Genomic DNA, 19,926 nt, shown 5'->3' with positions numbered 1-19,926 from the left:
GGGGGGGTAAGGAGGCAGGACACAATGAGAGAAGCAAAGGTCACTGCTAAGAGAAGCTCCACTGTGCTACTTGCCATTGTCAGACAAAAAAAATGAAATAAATGGACTGGTCTAAACCAGTGTTTCCATGCTTCTATCCCCCCCATCTCCCCACACTACCAGCCTGGATACAAGTCCACATGTTTTAACCTAGGCTCTACATTACTGAACAAAATCTAATGCGGTTTGCCCTTATTGCTACCTTGTTCCCACCTGTCTCTCTCTCTTAGCCATGAACAGTTCAAAATAGATGATTACCTCACACCTGCATCTCAATGGGCCCATCCAAAATTTACTCTGATTTTACCTCTGATTTTTCATCCGAGTGCTGGCATTTATACTTGCAAAATAGTTCTCAAAGGGCCATTTACTTATTCCACATATGTTCAATAGGCACTGGCAGCTTTAAATGACACAGTGGAAGTCATGGAATTGCAAAAGTGCTGACCACACACAAACTTTTTTAAATGGAGGGGGGACTTGGAGGGCCTGGTGTTGCTGTGATTAATTTAAGCCAAAGTAGAAGGCAAGGTAGAGTAAGACAGCTAACTACCTCTCTCTAAGCCAAAGTAGTTCTGAAAAGGTTCTTCACAAGTACATAATGGACTGAAATTATACCATCAAATTTAAAACATTACTTAGCAGGGAACTGTAATACTCCTGTTCTCCTGTCACTATATGTAGCCTAGGAAGAGCTGTTATGAATGAGAGTTATTGAAAGATTTTGGACCCAAGATTCCTCGATTCAGCTCCAGCAAAGGTAGGCATTTTTCATACTGAAAAAGCACTTAGCACATTAGTGAAATGCATCGACCACTGCAACGTATTGCAAAAGAAGTTAACAAAACCTTTTGCCATCATCTCCGATTCATTGATAAGGGGGCGTTATTGTTTGAAGCACTGTATTGGGGTGCACTGCTAAGTCTGAAGAGCTGCTAAAAAGAAACGATATATGCTCTACATTACACTTAAGACCATTTGGGGATTTATTCTCTTTGCAGCTGATTTCATTACTAGCACTTACAATGGGTTTATTTTATGCTACTCAACTTCCCTTGAATTAGTTCCCTCCAATGAGTATTAATTTTGGACTTCCACTGGGCTGCAGCAAAACCCGCACAGGGAATGCAGGGCTCAGATTCAGCACCATCCCACATCTGGACTACCCCCTGGGCTTCTGCAGAAGGAACCACATTGAAACTATGCTGACGGTGTATTCTTTTGCAGTGAGGCTATGTTGTCATTATGAATTATAGTAAGTGCTGTTTATCTACTATGCTATCACTAAAGGTATTTCAAATACATCTCTCCTTTTTGGGGAACATTAACAAGGGCAAACAAAGCAGCCTACTTAGTACAGTGTTGCTTAAGAGTCTGCCTGCTTTGCAGTTTACACAGTGCATGTGATAAAATACCCAGTAATTCAGACTACAGCTCAACAATGAGAGCCAAACATTCAAGTAAGGTGGATTTCATTGTGCCAACTGTGGAGTCTGTCAGTCAGAATAAGGCATTACAATAGTTAAATATATAATTGCATATAAGAGCCTGAAAGTCACCAATAAAGTTAAAAGAAACAGGTGCAAACTGTCAAATTACAGCTGCTGGAAAGTCCTGATTATCATTTTACCTATGGAATGCTTCCTTCTGACTGCAGCAAAACCACTGCAGCTGCCACTGCTGCTAAGCTAGGACTGGGGAAACCTAAGAAACAGGAATCAAAGAAAGGGCTGAAGTTCAGGAGTTAAAAACTCCACAAAATGAAAATTCAAAGCAGACAGGAAAGAACAAGCAGCTCTTTTTAGGGGGAGAAAAAAGGCTCCTCAAAGTCAGTTCGGGGGGATGGGAGAAGGGCTGTGGATAGCAGGGAAGAAAAATATATGTAGTCATTAGGTAGCAAATAAATGGTGTTCAGCAAGGAAGCAAAAGCAGGGCAATCAAGCTCAAAATAAAAAGAGAAGAGTCAGAAAATACAAAAAGCCCCCAACCACATGGGGAAAAAATGAAACAAGGAATGCCAAGGAAAGGAAGAATAAGGTCAAATATCCATAGGACTGGGGCCAAGATTCCTTGCAGATGCCTTGGGCTCTGCCCATTTAAAAGACTGCACTCACTCCAACCCTTGTGCTTCCCACTGTCTCCAGTATGCCCATGCTGTCCAGTCACATCATGCCATCCGCTGTAAACTCAAGCTCAGGATCTTGGGTTCTCCCTCGCGCATATTTATGAGATGTTTTGATTTCAACTGATTCAACCTAGCTCTCCCTCCCATGTCTCATGAATGTTTCAAAACATATAGCCAGCAGCAAGGTTAGCAACTACACCTGAAGCTAATGGACTTGGACTGCCCTAGCCTGCAGCAGCTCCGTGAGTCACTGCTCCTCACTGGAGCCAGCATCTAGTGCTCCACAAACCTGGGTTTTATTTAGCCAGGCTGCTCTCCTGATGGGCTAGCCACAAGGTAAAAGGTCCTATAAGGAAAGCAGATAGCCATGAAGATGGGAAGTGTTTGCTTGACTACAAATTCCACACTTGTGATATCATACGGTGAAACAGAAACAATCACAGGACATTTGTTGTTGCTAGCAAGTATGCAGCAAGTGCCTTCCAGAGTACTTCTACATCCTCGATGGGCATGATTTTTTAAAGCTTTCTGCCAGGCATAACGGCTCTAATTCTTCCTCCTTTGCTCCCTGTACAATCCCCACTCTCTTCCTGCAAGCAACTAAGATGTTTCACATAGGATAGTACTGTTCTTCAACAGTTTTATCACTGAAATTTGAAGCCTTAGAACAGCAGTGCCTAGACCTCCCATTTACAACCACTAAATTCCCTAACCCAGCAGGAGACGCTGGGAAAGCCCCAGGGAGCATGCCTCCCCACTTCCACCTCCTAGGGGAGCAAACACAGCACTGCTTCCAGGCCCAACCCATACAACCAGCAGGGCCTGATGGCATGAACACCAGCATGCCGAAAAAAGTGGGCCCTGATCCCATCTGCGTGATCCCTTCGCCCATCCAGGCCCTTTGAAACAAGTGTTATTTTTATTTTATTTTTGTTTATATATACATTTTTTTCCCAGCATATGGGCCTCTGCTGCCTGCTCTTCTGACCTGCATATCCTTGCATTCACCAAAGCCTGGCGCTCTCCCTTCAACTCGGTTCTAGCTGCTGCCTTCCTCCCCCGCCCCCAGTGCCCCCACCTGGCCAACCTAAGGGCTACAATGCTGGCACTGATTCCCCCCCCCCCACACCCCTTTGCACTGCTTTGCCATTCCCAGCTTACCCCTCCTTTCCATCTTGCATCTGCATCTCCCTTACAGCTAAGCCTCCTTCTCTTCTGTCCTTACTTTTCTCTTATTTCCCTGCTTTTCATGCCTGGCAGGCTCTCTCCCTAGCTCTCCCCATGTTCCCCTTCCCTCATCTTGCGTGACTCCATTTTCCACGGTGATGACCCTTCTGATCCCACTGGCCCTATGTGCTTCTTGTTAACCTTGATCAATGGCTCAGACTCGACTCCCCTACTCAGCATCACAGCCATGCTCCACACCGTTCACTTCCTAGTCTCTCTGAACGCCCCATCTCTGACCACTGTTTGCTCTCCTCTGACATCGCGCATTCTCCCCCTCCCCCATCTAATCACTCGGTCCTTTTCTGATCTCCAGTCTATTAACCTCCCTGACTTCCCTGCTGCTCCCCTTGTCTCAGCTCCCTTCTGCTGATGCTACCTTCACTCTCCTCCTGACGGCTGCAACTTCTCTACACCCTCCCTTTCCTGAAGCATTGTCCTGCAAATGGTCTTTTGTTTGCCACGTCACTCTCCAACTCTCCATAGGCAAGCTCTCCGAGGAGAGAAACCAGGTTTCATCTATGCTTTTAAAGCACTACACAAATGTATGTTGTTATAGTAGCGATAATATCAATAATGATGTTCAGCTCTTCAAGGCTTCCTGGATCTGAGGCTTCGGAGAGCCAATTCTGCCTTAAAGAGCAAAGCCTGCTTGTTTTTCTAGTTCAGATGTGTTACAATACTCCCCTCATGAGTTAACATTAAACAGGATACAAGGAAAACATCCATTGTTTTGTTTGTTCTTAATTACATACAACGTTATGCAGCCACAGCAACTAGGAAAACTTAAGCTTTCCTAGAATGGTATGAGATGTTGTCCAATTCCACATTTCCTGCTCCAGCCTATTGCCATTTCCCCACACCTGCGTAACACTGTGCCACGTATGTTTATTCTCATCATCAGCAAGCAGTTCCTCGATAGGTGGATTACAATCTACCAGTCAACACAGGAGTCAGAGAGTCCAGGCCAATCTGAGATCCACGTCTTTGACTGCAGATATGGCATATAGTTCCTAGAAGAAGGAATGGGTCCTGGTAAAGTCAGGTCACAGCTCCTTCCCTTTGCCTGTCTTGTCTATCTGCCTCCATAACGAGGCAACTTTGCTCAAGTTTGTTCATGAGTTACCTTATTGTGCCTCCTGGTGCCACTGGGGGTGATTTGGTACTCAGTTCAGGGCTCAGCTCTTAAGTATTGTTGCTAATATCACATTCTTCAGATTGGCCTTCAAGGTGTCTTTGAGTCTCTTCTCCTGCCCACCTCTAAGATGGTGACCATCAGCGAGCTGGTCGTACAGGACCCGTTTTGGGAGCCAGTTGTCAGGAATCCTTATAATGTGTCCTGCCCAACTGACACGTCAGATTATGCCATAGAGATAGCCAGCAACTACATCCCAACAGGCACAGAGTGGCCTGAGCAAGACTGGGAGAGTCCCGAGCTTGGCCATAAAGCCAAGAAAGCTCCCTCTGTTTTCATACCCCTATGAAGTCCTACCCAATCATTCCAAGTTCTCACCAAGATGAAAAGGATGGCAAGAAGGGGCATGCCCTCCCATGTCAGAAGGCAGAGCCAATAGACTGTGGGCACAAATCTGCTCCATCCCAGAAGATTTTCAGGGGTGGAGGAAGGGAAGGGGAGGGATTTAAAGGTACAAAAGGATACTCAGGCACTGTCATCGACAGAGCTGGGCATTTAACACCCATCTATCACCCAGGTAGATGCTAACCCTCTCCCCAGCTAATTCACATAGCTGAGAGAGGCTCAAGACCCTATGCAAGCCTGAGGTACAATCTCCAAAGCGGTCTTCCAAGGACATGGCAGCTCCACACAACTCCCTATGGAAAGCTGTGGCTTTGGACACTATCATCTGGTCCTATGCTCAAGTGCCAGTTTGCCAAGCAGGTATAAGCGTTGCTGGGCATTAACATTAAAAAAAGATGATGTGCCTCCAAATCATAAATAAGCAGTAACAAAAGTGGCAGGAACATTGTTTGAGGTTTAATGAGAATGGGCTGCAGTTCCAACTAGTAACTGAGGATCATTAATACCAATCAGCCGTTACACTCCTGAAAATGGCTCTGTTCCTAGCTTGCTCTGGCTACTACACTGCACTAGAAAGATGAAATATACCTGGGCATGAGGATCTATTCAGTGGGACAGTGTCAATTGGTCTTTTCTGGATAATTAATTCATACGCTGGAAAACCTTAAATCTAAAGAGAAAGCGTATGATTTCTTGGGTGTGGATTTTGTTTAATGAGGAGATTGAAAGCAACTGACTGTTGCGTTTGCATTCCCAGAATTCACTCCTGTTAGCTTAGCAGTGTGAAAGACTTCTGTTTCAGACTCTCAAACTAGCCAGAACGAACACTAGGCAGCACTGAGACGTCTAACTCGGTATGTGACAAGTCGCACATTCCTTTCACCTTCTTTTGAACTATTTACTCATACCCCAGTTATCTACTTTATCTGTCAAACAGATTTAAAATTAGGCGAACTCTGCACAAACCCATGACACCAGTGAAACCTGCCAGGACACAAAGTAAAAAGTTTACAGCAATTAAATACAGAAAACTGATGAACTATGATATGCACTCAGTGGAAAAAATAATGCTGTATTTAACAGGTCTGAGAATTAGAATGACAGACTGGCATAATTTAGCCACAAACATTTTTACACAGCAACTTGAAAAATGTATGGTTCATTTTGGCTGTTCTCTTTTTCCCCTCCATTAAATTCTGAAAGTACTGGTAGTCACGGAGTAATCAGGTTTAACAGGTTAATATATGCCTCAAGTATTCTTAATACATCATAATCTTCTTTCATGGAATTTGCATCACTGTCATACTGAACTACTGATTTTAGGTTGATGCTTTTAACATGTTTCTATGGTTACTTTCCAAGGTCACATCATAGAAGCTTGAACAGCAGTTCATAGACAAAAGGCAGTTTGCATTCTGTGCTGTATTAAATAATTTATGAAAAGTTAAGGCATCCTCATGGAAAAAATATAATACAAATGCATGGGTCCTGAGGTCTGTTTTCCAACAGACAGTCATAAAACACTACAAATAAGCCACATCTCCCTAGAAGCCTTCAAGACTTAGAACATTTTAACTTGTTCATATGGCACAAAATGCTAAGCAATAAATTCTGACTTTAGATCCACACGTGCAAGTCTATGGGAGCTGCATAGATGAATGGCAGAATACAGAAACTTTAAAATTTGCTGCAAATGGCTTTATCTTATAAATCCAAACACCACCTAGTGCCGTGGAAAGTATTTTAACTTAAAATGTGAAAATAAACAGCAAAATTTGAAGCCAGCAATAGTCTTTATTACTTCCATCAGATTTTCATCCAAAGCCACACAGTTTTCTTTCCATAATCATTGTCTCTGTCCGCAAAACATTCCAAATTGAGATTACTGTAATGAAAGCTTGTACACAACATATCTGAAGCGCTGAACCTACTGCTACACTAGATCACAGTTTATTGGAACTAATTGAAGTGTCTGAGGCTTGGAAGAAAAACACATTAGTCATTTAGTGGTTGTGTTAATATTGCTATGCCTTTCTTGCAGTTTCATTAGATACAGACGGCTTCAATACCCTAATCATATGCTCAGTCACAGAACAATCAGTATACCGAGTACTGACAAGCTGTCCCACCATGCCTAAAGCTGATAAGGTGTCTGCTCTATGGGTAACCTCAATTATTGACTGTATTTTATGGTCAATCTAATGACCAAATGCTTATCAGCGAACCATCAGGTGCCTGTAATAGGATAGTGACCCTTGGTTTATATGTACCATTACTGCTCATTAGTGAATAATTAGATTCTTTAATCCACAACTCACAAGCATTAAAATATGATTGAGTATTGAGAATCTACAAAGTGCCTAAGTTTATTTTTTTTTAAAAATGTATTCAATTCCAATACCCAGTCTATGTTTTATGTTCTTCATAAGCAAAGGGACTGATGAATTTTTTTTTAAAAAAAAGTTTCCTGTTTTTTTTCCAAGTAAAAAGCACACCACATTTAATCTCTTATGCCACGTGTAAATAAATAGACACAGCTTTCTTGCAGACTCAACAGTATACAGTCAACAGAAAAATAATGAGCCTACTTCACCACTGCTTTACTCCAGTTTTCTCAATTTAAATGGGTGTACACCAGTGAACTGGGACCTCAATGTAACACTTTCAAATACACCCAAGTAATCCAACTAATACAAGCTACCTGGAAGCCTGGAAGTATTACCTGAGATCTCCAAGTCTTGCTTCAGCCACCAAGTAAACAGGATAACTGGACAGACACCTGATTAACTTCAAGGAGGAAATGGACTTGTCTATACTACTTCAAGACTACGTGAGGAAGTGCTGTTGTGGAGCCTGCCAGGCCGACTCTTGCAGTCTCTCTCCCAGACCTGGTGCACCTTACTCCAGGGCTGGCTGATTGCCAGTACGCTAAACTCACTCCCAGAAGAGCAGTAAGCTAAACTCACACCCAGTAGTGCCCTGCAATACCTACATCACATCCATTTCAGGAGGTAGCATGCAGGCTCCTGAGGCAACATAACTATACACAGTGGGTGCCAGGATGCACCAACCGCTGATAGTTTTCCTTTTTTTAAAAAGGTATGTATGTGCTATATTAATGGAGGCGAAAAAGATATATATATGCTAATATATAGATGCAATACATTTATTTTTAGTGGCAAACCCAGTCTCATGACCAAATGGCAAGTATACAAACTCCTTGAAAAGTATGGAACATGATAAGAGGCACCTATCATAACAAGGAAAAAAAAGCCTCTCTCACAAGCTAGTTTGGAAAGATGAAAAGATGCACTGACAAGATTAAAAGTGTAGAAGAGCTGCTTAACATGTTGCCATTTCTCCACCCATCATGTGCCAGTTTTAAACCCCCAGAGCTCCTTACTAACCATCTTGCCCGACAGCTTGCTCCAATCATACATAAGTCTTGCCTTCCTGCTCCAGAACTGGCCACAAATGTTTTCCTTAAAATACAGGCTCCCCAACAAGGCATACAGATGTCACCGCCACAAATTGTCACAAGTCACCAAAAGACACAAATAGCAGATTAATGGTGATGGCTTCAATTTTTAAGGGGCTCAATTTCTCTCTCTCTCAAGGGAGCGGTGTTTTCCCTTTTGGCAAATAGGCAATTAACCTCTTCCCCTAAGTGGACTCTCATTCTTACCCTCCTCCTCTCTCCCATTTCCCTTCCTGCTCTTCAGGCAACAGTGCTCCCTCTCCCTTGGGTGCTCCACTAACAAAAGAGTCTTAAAACTTATCATCACCTTATACTACCAACAAACCTTTTTTTTTATTCTGTAACGTTGGTAAGGAGTGCAACAGCAACAGGAGTGAGCCAAATCAATAGTACTATGGGTCAGACCCAGTCTGGTAAATGAGGCACCTAAAATGGCAGATTTTGGTGGACTTGAGGTTTCTGCTGCCAGATCCAGACTTACCATTCAGGTACTTCCACTTAGGTGTTGCAAGATACAAAATGTAGACACTTTGACCAAGGAGTGTGATCCGTGTCTACAGGGTTCGGCACCTACTTTCAGTGAATGGGGAGACCTAGGTGCGCCCTAAGGATTATCCAGATCACCCAGCTGCTCAGCAAGGAGGTGACTACAGCCAGCACACAGAGGGAGCATCTGAACTCCCCTCCCACTCTTCGTCCAACCTTAGGTGCCCGACTCAGGGCCTGGCTCAGGCACCTCCACCAGCTTAAGATCCAGGCACTTAAACCGAGGCTTCTACACATAGTGATGTGCCCCAGTTTGAGCAACTAGGCATGGAGCTCCTTCCCAAGCTCCACTGTTGTCCAGGCACAATGCAGAACAATGCCTAATCCATGCCCATGGCCCTGGGAGGCGGAGGCAGGTACAATCCCATCACATGCCTAACACACACCTACAGCATTAGTTAGTAAAATGCACAGAACCCACAGCTGTTTTCATGCAAGCACTTGACCAGAGGAGTAGGTGGTGGCGACAAAGCCTGTCTTTTACTTAACCAGCCTCCCAGAATGTGGAAAACCTGAATTGTAGGCCTTCTTCAGTCTAAGGCGATCCAAACCTAGCACTCCCATTTCTCAGGCATGAACCCTAGAAAGCTGGACCACTGTGCAGGCAAGTACTTAACAGTCCTGGGGACATAAGAACCAGCAAACTGGAGCCTGACACTGCAGCCTCGTAGTCAGGGCATTTAGATGAACAACCTGGGCTCCATTCCATGCTCCCTGAACTGTCTATGCATCTTCCATTAGACAGACATTGGATAATAACAGAAATAATCCTGAGAAGACAGCCCAGAAGCCAGGGGTCTATTTTATTTTATGATTTCATTCTGCTTGCACACTTGCTTCTACTCTTCTTTTTTTTTTTTACATTTAATTTTGGGTACTGAACACTTCCACTTTAGACACTTTGCATTTCAGGCTAATGAATAAATGACCACAGTAAAAACAAAAGTAGAACATAATTAAGCTTGAAGAAACTGAGCAAGCCATTAAAATGAGAAAGAGCTCTTTATTTAACATGCAGATTGTCTGCACACATACAGTATCCTTAACTAAATAACAACTAAATAAATACATTCTGTGCCAGGGGTGTCTAAAATGATTTTCATTTTGAAGCCTGAGTACACCTTACGACTAGGTAAGTATTGTGCAGCAGAACTTTATTATTCTTCCCCCCTCTAAGGATATGATCCCTTGTTTACCAGCTTCAGAGCGACTAATGATAATGAGGTTACAAACACGAGGTTACAGTTTTGCACAAAGAGCAAATGATGAGAGCAAAAAAAAAAAAAAAAAAAACAGATGCCAAGGTGTGGCAACAACCAGCGACTGAAAGGAGAACCTGCAGCATTCAGAGATGCAGCTTTTAATGTAAGGGCAGTTATCGTTATTTATTTGCATTTTGATAGCCCTGCTCATTAACCAAGCCCCACTATGACAGCCACTGTACAAATACAGTATAATAAACAGTCCCTGGCCCAAAGTACATATCGTCTAAATAACAATGACAGACATATGGGAAGGGGAGGGGTAGGAGATGCAAGTAGGGAGAATGATGTGATGGCAGCAAACGGCCGTAACTCTTCTTACATTTTGTCCAGAACAGAGCAGTTTACATGAGACAGGAATAGCTAAAGAAAAAGATAAAAGGAAAGGAGATGCGGTAATAAAGGAAGGGTCTCAGGGGAACAAGGCAGGGAATAGTAATAAGGGAAAGGAAGGGAAAGAAGCTAGATAATGTGAAAGACAGGTGGAGGGGGTATACATGAAATGAAGAAATTGTGAGGAAAGATCAGCACCAGCCTGATGGCCAGTTAAAATTGTAGAAAATATTCAGGTGATATCATGACCTGTGATCTCTGATTCCACTGTTCCTGCCAACTTCACTCTCCAATGGAAAAAAGGAGTCATCTAAAGGACACGTGGTTTGAGAAGTAACAGGGGAATCCATTTATCCTTGGCACTCGTGAAGGTATGTCCCCTGGCCAGACCTGGGACTAAAGCATACTGGTGAGATGCACCAGCCCCAGCTCAATCCTATTTTACTCCCATTTCCCAGTCCAACAATACCTGTTTAAACTGCTTCTGAAGTAGCTTTCAATTCAGAGCCCATTTTTCATTTTTGTGACACTCTGCAATAACTATAACCTACTTCTTTTAATAAGATTTTTTTTTTTAAATACAGCTTTTCAACATTTGCTTTTACTTGAAACAGATTTTCATTAAGACCTGGGTTTTGGTAAATGGGAAATTTCAGAAGTCATGTTATTAAATACATAGGGCCAGATCCCGTTCCATTGACTGGCCATCTCAACCGACTTCAGAGCTCAAGTGTGATTCTATTCCACCTTGTTCAAGGTCCTGAAGCTCCTTTAGTGCAGTTAGCTAGCAACCTATGGCCCCTGCAGGCTGGACACAGCTGGTGGACATAGGGCTTCAGCAACAGGACAAAGCCCTGGCTGCAGGTGGGTTCCAGCCCCCTCCCACCCACCCTCCTCTGACCCAATGTGGATCATCCCAACCTGTAGCCAGAAAAAGTTGGCTGCCATTTCATTAATGCAAATATTTTTGTAACATACTATTTAAAGGGTCCAAAAATGGAGTCATTAAAAAGCAGCAAGGAGGAGGAGAATCCACCTGCCTTTCATATTAAGTCTTTCAGGGATTTGAAAGAGGTGGAACAGAATCTGGATCTTACTGAAAATACCAGAAAAATATTGCAAAAATAAATATACAAATAAAACACTTAGATGACTGATCATTGTTTAGAAAATTTTGTTTTTCATTAGACTATTTTTCAGCTATACACACACACACACATACACTTCTGAAACACTTAGTGGTAATACATTTAAGGGCCCATTTTTGGATGGTGCCAAGTGCCCCGTGACCTGTTTCCAAATACCAACACAGTCAACTGGGGGGGTGGGGAAATGAGCTTGGCACTTCCAAGGCTCTGGTCTGCAAAGAGAGTTGTTTTGTTTTTCATATCTTAAAGACATAGAGAAGTAGGGCTAGAAGAGACCTCCAGAGGCCATTTAGTCCAACCTGCTGCTTGAGGCAGGATCAGCCCTATCCAAACTACCCTATGTAAACCATAATATATATAATTTGCAAAAAAAAATTCAACCTGCTCAGTTATCAAGTTAAAAAGAGAACAGAAAGGATTTTCCCAGATGACAAACAGCATAATTAATCACTATTACAATGTTTTACCAGAATTTATCTGCCAAAGCTGTAAAAATTTGAGGACAAAGATGAATTCACAGAAAGTATTTAGGGCTGGATCTAAAGTGTACAGATGTCAATGAAAGTCTTTCCACTGATTTCAAAAGATTTTGAATTGGACCTGCTGCAATAATTGATGAGGATCTTCCACAGCAGAAGAAAAAAACCCTGCTAAACAGAAAAGGCTGTTACTTCCCTCTACCCTTTACTGTTATTTCAGACATTTGTTTACAGTGAAGTTATAACCCTGAACTTGCATGACTTTCACAGATTAGTTTCATTTAAAACAACTACAGCAGAGATGTTGCAAAAGGGCAAAAGAAAAAGACCACAATATGATGTTCCACCTGTGTTATTAGAAAGTTTTACCAGTCTAAAACGCTTCTAAATGCCATTTGGAGATGCATCTTTTCTAACACTAGGTTACATGATCTGTTTTCAGTAGGAAAGAGTTTGAAAAGCAACAAAGCTCTAAACGTGTGCTGTCATTTTTTAAATTTGAACTTACTACCTACTTGATAGTTTGGTCCATTTACTTAATATCAATAATTAAAAGCACCAGCTTTTTTCAAAATTAAGTTTAAAAAACTGTTTTCATGACAAGCACTCACTGTGAGAATTCTATCATTTTTTTCCTAGCAATTTTCTCAAAGCATGCCTGGAAATGTAAGGTTTTAATGCAAGAACCAATTTTGTTACCAATCATGGCAAAAAAATGCAGTTAAAATGCCTATGTTATTTCACTACATAACAATCTAAATAAAAGCTGTTTTTCAATTTTCCCAAATAAAATCTGACCCGATGAAAATATGATTTCCCCATTTTGGACTGATGAAAAGAAAATCTCTCAATGTGGATGCATATTCATCTTCTGCTGCTCATGAGCAAAGGTTGCGTAAGCACTATCTGTCTATAGAACGAAGGGTTGCTCCTTCTGGTACATCTTGTACAATCAGCGACTGCAGGTGCACAAAATCAAACCAACATCTGATTTTACAAGACAGTACATGTAAACATCTTGGAGAATACAGCTGAACCCATCATGCACAAAAGGTCTAACACAGACACAGACAACACTGGCTCTGGGCTAATTAACAGTCCACAAGAGAAGAACATTTTAGTACTTCTTTAGAGGAAAGGCTTCTGAAAAGAAGTGTAACCCAGCTTACTCTCCACACATTTGACTCTGGTTATGTTCTAGAATGGTAACTTTGTGTACTCTATCTGCACAGCCTGGTTAGTATGCATGCTTGAGTGCTACTCTAACCTATTTCCACTGTTTGTGGGGTTGGGTTATACTGTTTGAGGTTGAAGTTTACAATTATAAAGAGCAGGTGGATCAGATTTTGTGTCCACTAGCCCTCTCTTCCAAAGCGGCGAAGTTTGTAGGCATGTAAATGTTGCTAATGCGAAGTTACGCAATGGTCACTAAAAGATCAGCCCTCGTTGCGAGATGTGCAGGTTGGCAGTAGGATGTCCCTCAGTGTTAGGGCAAAGCATAATGATGATGAGTAGAGAGATTTTAGACAAGTCACTTCCTGGATGGCTGTAATCAACTCCTCAGAGTGAAAGTGCTTCTCATCACAGGACTCTATAGTGGGCTTAGATGAAAGCCTGCAACTCACTATAGTTAAAAGAGCTGAAAAAATCCTTGACCCTACCATGGATGTAGGGCAAAGTCTAAAAGAGGTGGGGCTGCTTATGATCTTGAAAATGAGCACAAGAGGAAGAGCGGTGCCAAACACTAGCCATGCAGAGGAGTGACAGAGACCCCAGCAGCACAAAGGAGTGATGGCACCAGCAGCACAAGAGAAGAGGCAGTGACCACTGGAGGCCACAGCCAGAGCAGTGCTCCCTATCATACCCTAGCAGCACCCTCTAGTAGCCAAAATGGCACACCCTAGCATCCTAGCTGCTCTACCTAGCAACAGTAGCAGCAAATCCCATGCAGGCCTCCCTACTAGGGCTATGCGAAGCTCTGGTCCCCAATTCAACTCAGCCCAATTCAGTGGCCAAATCTCTTAATCCAAATCGGATCAGGAAACCCTTTAATCTCTCTGAATCTAATTGGAACCCTCTGAATCGATATGGAAAGATTCAGAGATTTGGCCATAGACACAGCTTTAAATATTTTTTCTACATACCTCAAGGTAGCAGGCAGCTCGTGAATGCTGAGATGGTGGGGCGGATGGAGCGTCCCACAGGAGTGCAGGGGGGTCCCCAGCACACTCGGCAGCAGCCCCAGAAATGGCTCTGAAATAATTCCAGTCCACTCCTGGGATCGGCACTGAGCACATGGGGGGGGGCCACACTCCTGTGGGACGCTCCATCTGCCCCAGCATCACAGTGTTCACGAGCCACGCTGGTACCTCAAGGTATGTAGAAAAAACATTTAAAGCTGTGTCTATGGCTGAATCGGTGATTCTCTGAATCAGCATCAAATCTTCAGATTCAGATTTGGCCGTATCAAATAGGGGAAAGTGATCCAAATCAACAAATTGGATCACTGTCCCCAGTTCAAATCCAAATCTGAATCGAATACAGCCCATTTCACACACCCCTACTCCCTACCCAGCACAGACTATTTTGGCTAGCATAGCTGATGGAGCTACACCAGGGGTAGAAATTCAACCTTAAGTGGGTCTCCCTTCCCAACTGACTGGGCTAGGTGGTAGCTCCCCAGGTTGGTTTGCCGGTGACTGAATTGTTTTAAGTTATAGTTAAGTTTTAGTAGTTGGGTTTTTTCATTAAGGTGTGTGTTTGCTCCCCTTTTCCCTTGTAATAAACCCTGTTTTAATTGAACTTTTCATTGCAGGTGGGGAACTTTGTTCATATTTCTGAGTAGTGGCTCAAGCTAAATTTGAAAAGTTAGTGTTTAACCCCTTCATTTGAATGTGGCCCTTGTTACTGCCATCCAGCGCCTAGCAGGAGGTTTACATGCGTATCTCACTCATACGCACAAACACTGATGAATGAATTAAATACTATATATGGCTAGAGGATGCACAGCTTAATTCAGATAGGCAAAACTACCGCTATTTCAGCCTCTGCGCCAAGGAAGCCTACCAAGTAGCATATTGTTATAAGCAGAAATATCCACTAGGGACTGGATTGAGATCAATATACACATTCTCTGTGGTTATCCAATTAAGATTTGAAGCCCCCCGAGAGCAAAATATTACTCCATTGAGATGCCTCACTTCTCAGCTATGTACAAAGCCAGAGTTCAGAGAGGCCATTTAATTTCACTTTTCAGCCACCAGCATCCCATGTGGAACCGTTCTGCAGGGTGCATGGTCAAAACCACTTTAGCATGCAACTATTAACATGCATTACCAACTGCATAATCATAAAGGCGAAAACTACCTTATGAAGAACGACGCTGCAGCTGAAGTACCTGCGGAGACCCCGGCAGGAGCAACCAAACTCTGTGAGATCAAAGAGCTGCCTGCTCCAGCTGGGTCGGAGTTGTTCTGCCCTGAGGTGACTTGGACATTAGGACCATCTCTGCCGCTCTCCGGTGCTGTTTCTGCCTGAAAGAAAGTAAAACAGACATAGATGCATTAAGTAACTGCGCCAGCCTAACTTTTCAAGTGGCGCATCTCAAGCACGCCTTTGTAAGCCATACTTAAAATATAAAGACAAAGTAATGGAGGTGGACAACCATGGCATAGAGGGCCCTGCAGTGGAGAAGGTTAAACCCATGACTACGGCAGACAAGCAAAGTAATACGGAGACCCTTTGTTATGGGTAATGCACACTTAAACACTTTGACAAGCATGAAGAAATGGAAAACGATAAGCAGAACCCTTTTGTTTTACAGTGTTATTTTGTAGCTGGCAGAACTGTTTATCTGGTTCAGTTATAACTGTCAGAAATTATTTCTCAGAGGCGCATCATCTATGAGACCTATCTGTTTAAAAGGAACCAACCAAACAGTCACATTTGTAACATGTTTCACATGGGTGACCACAAGAACCGAGTAAAAATATTGATAAAAAGAGAGAGACTTTTATGCAAGCGCGTGTTCTCTGGTTTTTCCCATATTGATGGTTTTAGTGGGACAAGAATGTTACATTTCTTTCTTCTGTAAATGGTATCTGGACAAAGAACAAGTATCTGGGGATACATGCTTTTCAGCGTACTATCCAAAAATCAGTAGTGTTCAGAGGAGTTTCTGGCTTGAGATTTTTTTCGTTCTTTGGCCAAAATTTCTGTGAAGTCTCTTCTGTAGAATAGTGTCATTATACTGATGTTTAGGCCCATTAACTCTTTCAGTGCCAGCTTCCATTAAGCCTGTACAAGCTCAGTGACAGTATGCGCAAATGCACATCCATAGAGGAAGGAAGATGTCCTTTTATAGGAAAGTCTGCTGTCTGTCCAAGAGTACAAGAGACTTAATTAAAGATGACACCACAATAAATATTTGTCAAAAGAGTTAATTGCTTCATGTATGATGATATATGATGCTTCTGTCATCTGAAATACTACTCTGACATTTCCAACTAATTAGCTAAAATAAATTCCAAAAAAGGAAGACAGCCTTGTAATGAAACACAACTGCAATTAAATACTCCCTGGGATGCCACCAAACTTTAAATTCTGTCCTGCTGTAGATCATGTTTTATAAACTGTTACACTAACGTGGTAACAAGTATCTTCACACTTACATGCACATCGTTATCTTTCTTGTATCTTACAAAATTCAAAATGTGTTTTTCTCAAGAGAGAAGGAAATATAAAATTGTTCAGACATCAAGCAAAGAACTTCCTTTCCTTCAGGCACTTCTGAAACACTTCATGGTACTACATGTAAGGGCCCATTTCTGGATGGAGCCCTTGGTGACATGTTCCCAAATACCACCACAATCAACAGGGGGAAAAAAATGGGCTCAGCACTTCCAAAGGGTCTGGTCTGCAAAGAGAGTTGTTTGTTTTGTTTCTTATAATATCATAAAGACAGAGAAGTAGAGCTGGAAGAGACCTCCAGAGGTCATCTAGGTCAACCCCCTGCCTGAAGCAGGATCATCCCTATCCAAACTACCCCATACAAATCTCTACACAAGACTATCATCAGCCTTGACACAACATCGACATAACACCCTAACCTGCCACAGGTAAAGCAGGGGAACCATGGAAGTCATTGGCCTGCCTCTACAAGGGTAGCGGGCCATGCCCCCCACCTCCCGCTATAGAGGAAGGCAACCCCCACTCCCCCTTCACCTCCACCCCCTCAGTCCATACCAACGTGACCATGCGGTAAAATTTCTTCCTAAATAGCATATAGTTGATGCTCTTTCCAGAACAGTTCACTAAAAACATTTATATAAACCTGGTTTAAGAAACTGGAGGCTAAGACATAGAATCTCACAGGAAGAGAATTCAGAAACTCCATTTAGAGCTTCTACTGGGGCTACTGTTCTCAGTGGTGGCAGATGACAGAACAAGCAGCAATGGTCTCAAGTTGCAGCAAGGGAAGTTTAGGTCGGATATTATGAAAAAAAATCTCTCACAAGGGGGATGGAAAAGCACCGGAACAGGTTACCCAGAAAGGTGGAATCTGCATCCCTGGAGGATTTAAGGCTCCGGTCAACAAAGCAGTGCCTGGAATGATCTAGTTGGGGAGGGTCCTGCTTTGAGCAGGGGGTTAAACTAGATGACCTCCTGAAGTCCCTGCCAACCCTAATTTTCTATGATTCCATGATTCTACTGTTTCAAATTAAAATTACAGGGCCCATTCTGGTCCCTACTACATTTCCATTGTCTTCAGCAGAACTGGGGTTTGGGCAGCAGTCTTTTGCGAGTAGGAGAATCACATATTGAAGTTACAAAGTAATACAGAAGAAGAATTATTATAGAAGCAGCAACGTGTTTCTCAGCTACTGTATTTTGTCTGCAATGACCTCTTAATATAAAGCTAAAAGTGAAATCTGCACAGCTAACACGATACTTCATGGAATTTCATGGCCATAGTTAACAGAGATTTATGAGGACTCAGTAGAATCTGTTGACTGGATAACCTTTTGTGCACCACATCTCAAGCCTTCTAGCAAGTCAACTTCCTTAAAAGCTATTCATTTAATACAGGTCTTTTGCTGAACAGGACATTTTTATGTCTGGTATGCATATAATAAGAATGGATTTATCATACCGTCCAAGAAGCTAACCTGGGAAATGGGTAACACCAGGTTTTACCCTGTCTGGAATCCTCAAGTCCTAAATCCCCAAAATAACTAGCAACTCCAAAAACTTCAACTATCAGATGCTCAACTTGAGATATTTTAAATAGCCCTGAATTTTAGATCGGGTGTAACTCAATCTATTCCAAACAAGAGACCTCTCCCTAAGGTAGCTCTGTTTGACATCCAAAATTTTCAGTGACTAAAACAGCTGGTCAGTTTTGAAGAGTTAAAGCCCTGTCTCCAGGTAAGTGAAAGAATCCTATTCTTTGCTCTAGAAAGCAGATATACATCAAAAGAAGGGCAAGTGAGATTTCAAGGAGGACACATTGATTCTCAGAGAGAGAAAAAATTGAATGAGGCATGCAAGATGCATTATTTCACTAATTCATTTAAAGACAATCCATATCTTTTCATTAAGTCTTTAATTACTCAATTACAACTCTTGGACTCAGAGGTAAAATCATTTTTGCCACATATATTGACAACCTGAGAAAAACAAGGTTTTTCAAACTTTAAGATTCATTTCAGGTATTGTTTGCATCATCTTAACTCCACATCATTGACCCAACACTGTGATTTTCTACTCTCCTCCTAACAAGTCAGTACATTGACTTATGAGAAAGAAAGCATCGGTGCCCATGTAATCAGTAATAGCTTTTTACACAGTATAGATAATATTTTTCACAACATAGATAACAAGTGTCTAAGTAATTTAGGAGTCCAAGTCTCATTTTCAAAACATAAGTATTTAGTAGTCAGAATTACACTGACTTTTAGTCAGACTTGGGATCCTAAACGTTTGAAGCTTTTGAACTCAGGCACTTATATCACTTAGGTACTTTTGAACACGTTATTTTAAGAGTTAAATCTAGTGCTCATTGCACTGCATGGGCCCATCTTTGGACCCAAATTTGAACAGGGTGACAGAAGAGGAGGAGGAGGATTGCTGTCATCAGGAAAAAAACTCTTGGTTAATTAATAGGCATTGCGTCAGGCCTTAAAAGCACTGGTAAAGATGGAGGGTAGCAAACACCTAGTGAGAAATGCCAAAAGCGCTCTGCTCATGAAGTACTCCTTCTAATCAATGATCCTCTTCCCACTCATCCTATCTGCTGGTGGGGAGCTGGATGGCAGAACTGATTACCGTAAGTGCTTCAAGCAAGCACAGGTACAGCATCCAAACAGCAGGGAGTACGCCTAGAGAAAATAAGCCCTTGTAACCAGCACAGAGAGCTTTTTAGAGAGAATGTTTTCTAACCACATATGAAACAAAGAGAGAGATGCAGTGAGACTGAAACACTAAAGGGATGGTGTCAATATGGCTGAGGAAAACTACAGAGAGAAGCAAAGGAGGAAAGACAGGAAAGGCAAGGACAAAGGAGCGATTGGTGGGTGAAAAGGTCTCGGACCATTTACTGTCCTGCCAGCAGAGACATTCTTTAGACCATTCTGGAAAAGGCAAAGAAAGCAGCAAAAGTGGGGAGTGAAGCTGAAAAAGGATAAGGGAACAAGAAAAAAACAGAAAGACAAGAAGTTTCAGAAAAGGTGGATACACAAGTAAGGCACAGTC

At 42.3% G+C, this 19,926-nt stretch overlaps 1 protein-coding gene across 3 annotated transcripts in view; it reads right to left on the bottom strand.

Moving 5' to 3' along the window:
- Positions 1–19,926, bottom strand: part of KIF26A (kinesin family member 26A) — a 141,537-nt gene that overhangs the window by 53,877 nt on the left and 67,734 nt on the right. For all 3 annotated transcript variants that reach the window (XM_090034136.1, XM_090034133.1, XM_090034134.1), the window contains exon 4: positions 15,541–15,707. In XM_090034136.1, coding sequence (XP_089890262.1) covers positions 15,541–15,707 — 167 coding nt within the window. The remainder of the gene's footprint in view (positions 1–15,540; positions 15,708–19,926) is intronic.

This window comes from Crocodylus siamensis, chromosome 2 (genome assembly GCF_052110815.1).
Source record: "Crocodylus siamensis isolate JL-2025a chromosome 2, ASM5211081v1, whole genome shotgun sequence".
NCBI lineage: Eukaryota > Metazoa > Chordata > Crocodylia > Crocodylidae > Crocodylus > Crocodylus siamensis.
The sequence above is the reverse complement of the archived record's forward strand: the minus strand, read 5'-3'. Positions and strand labels throughout refer to the sequence as shown.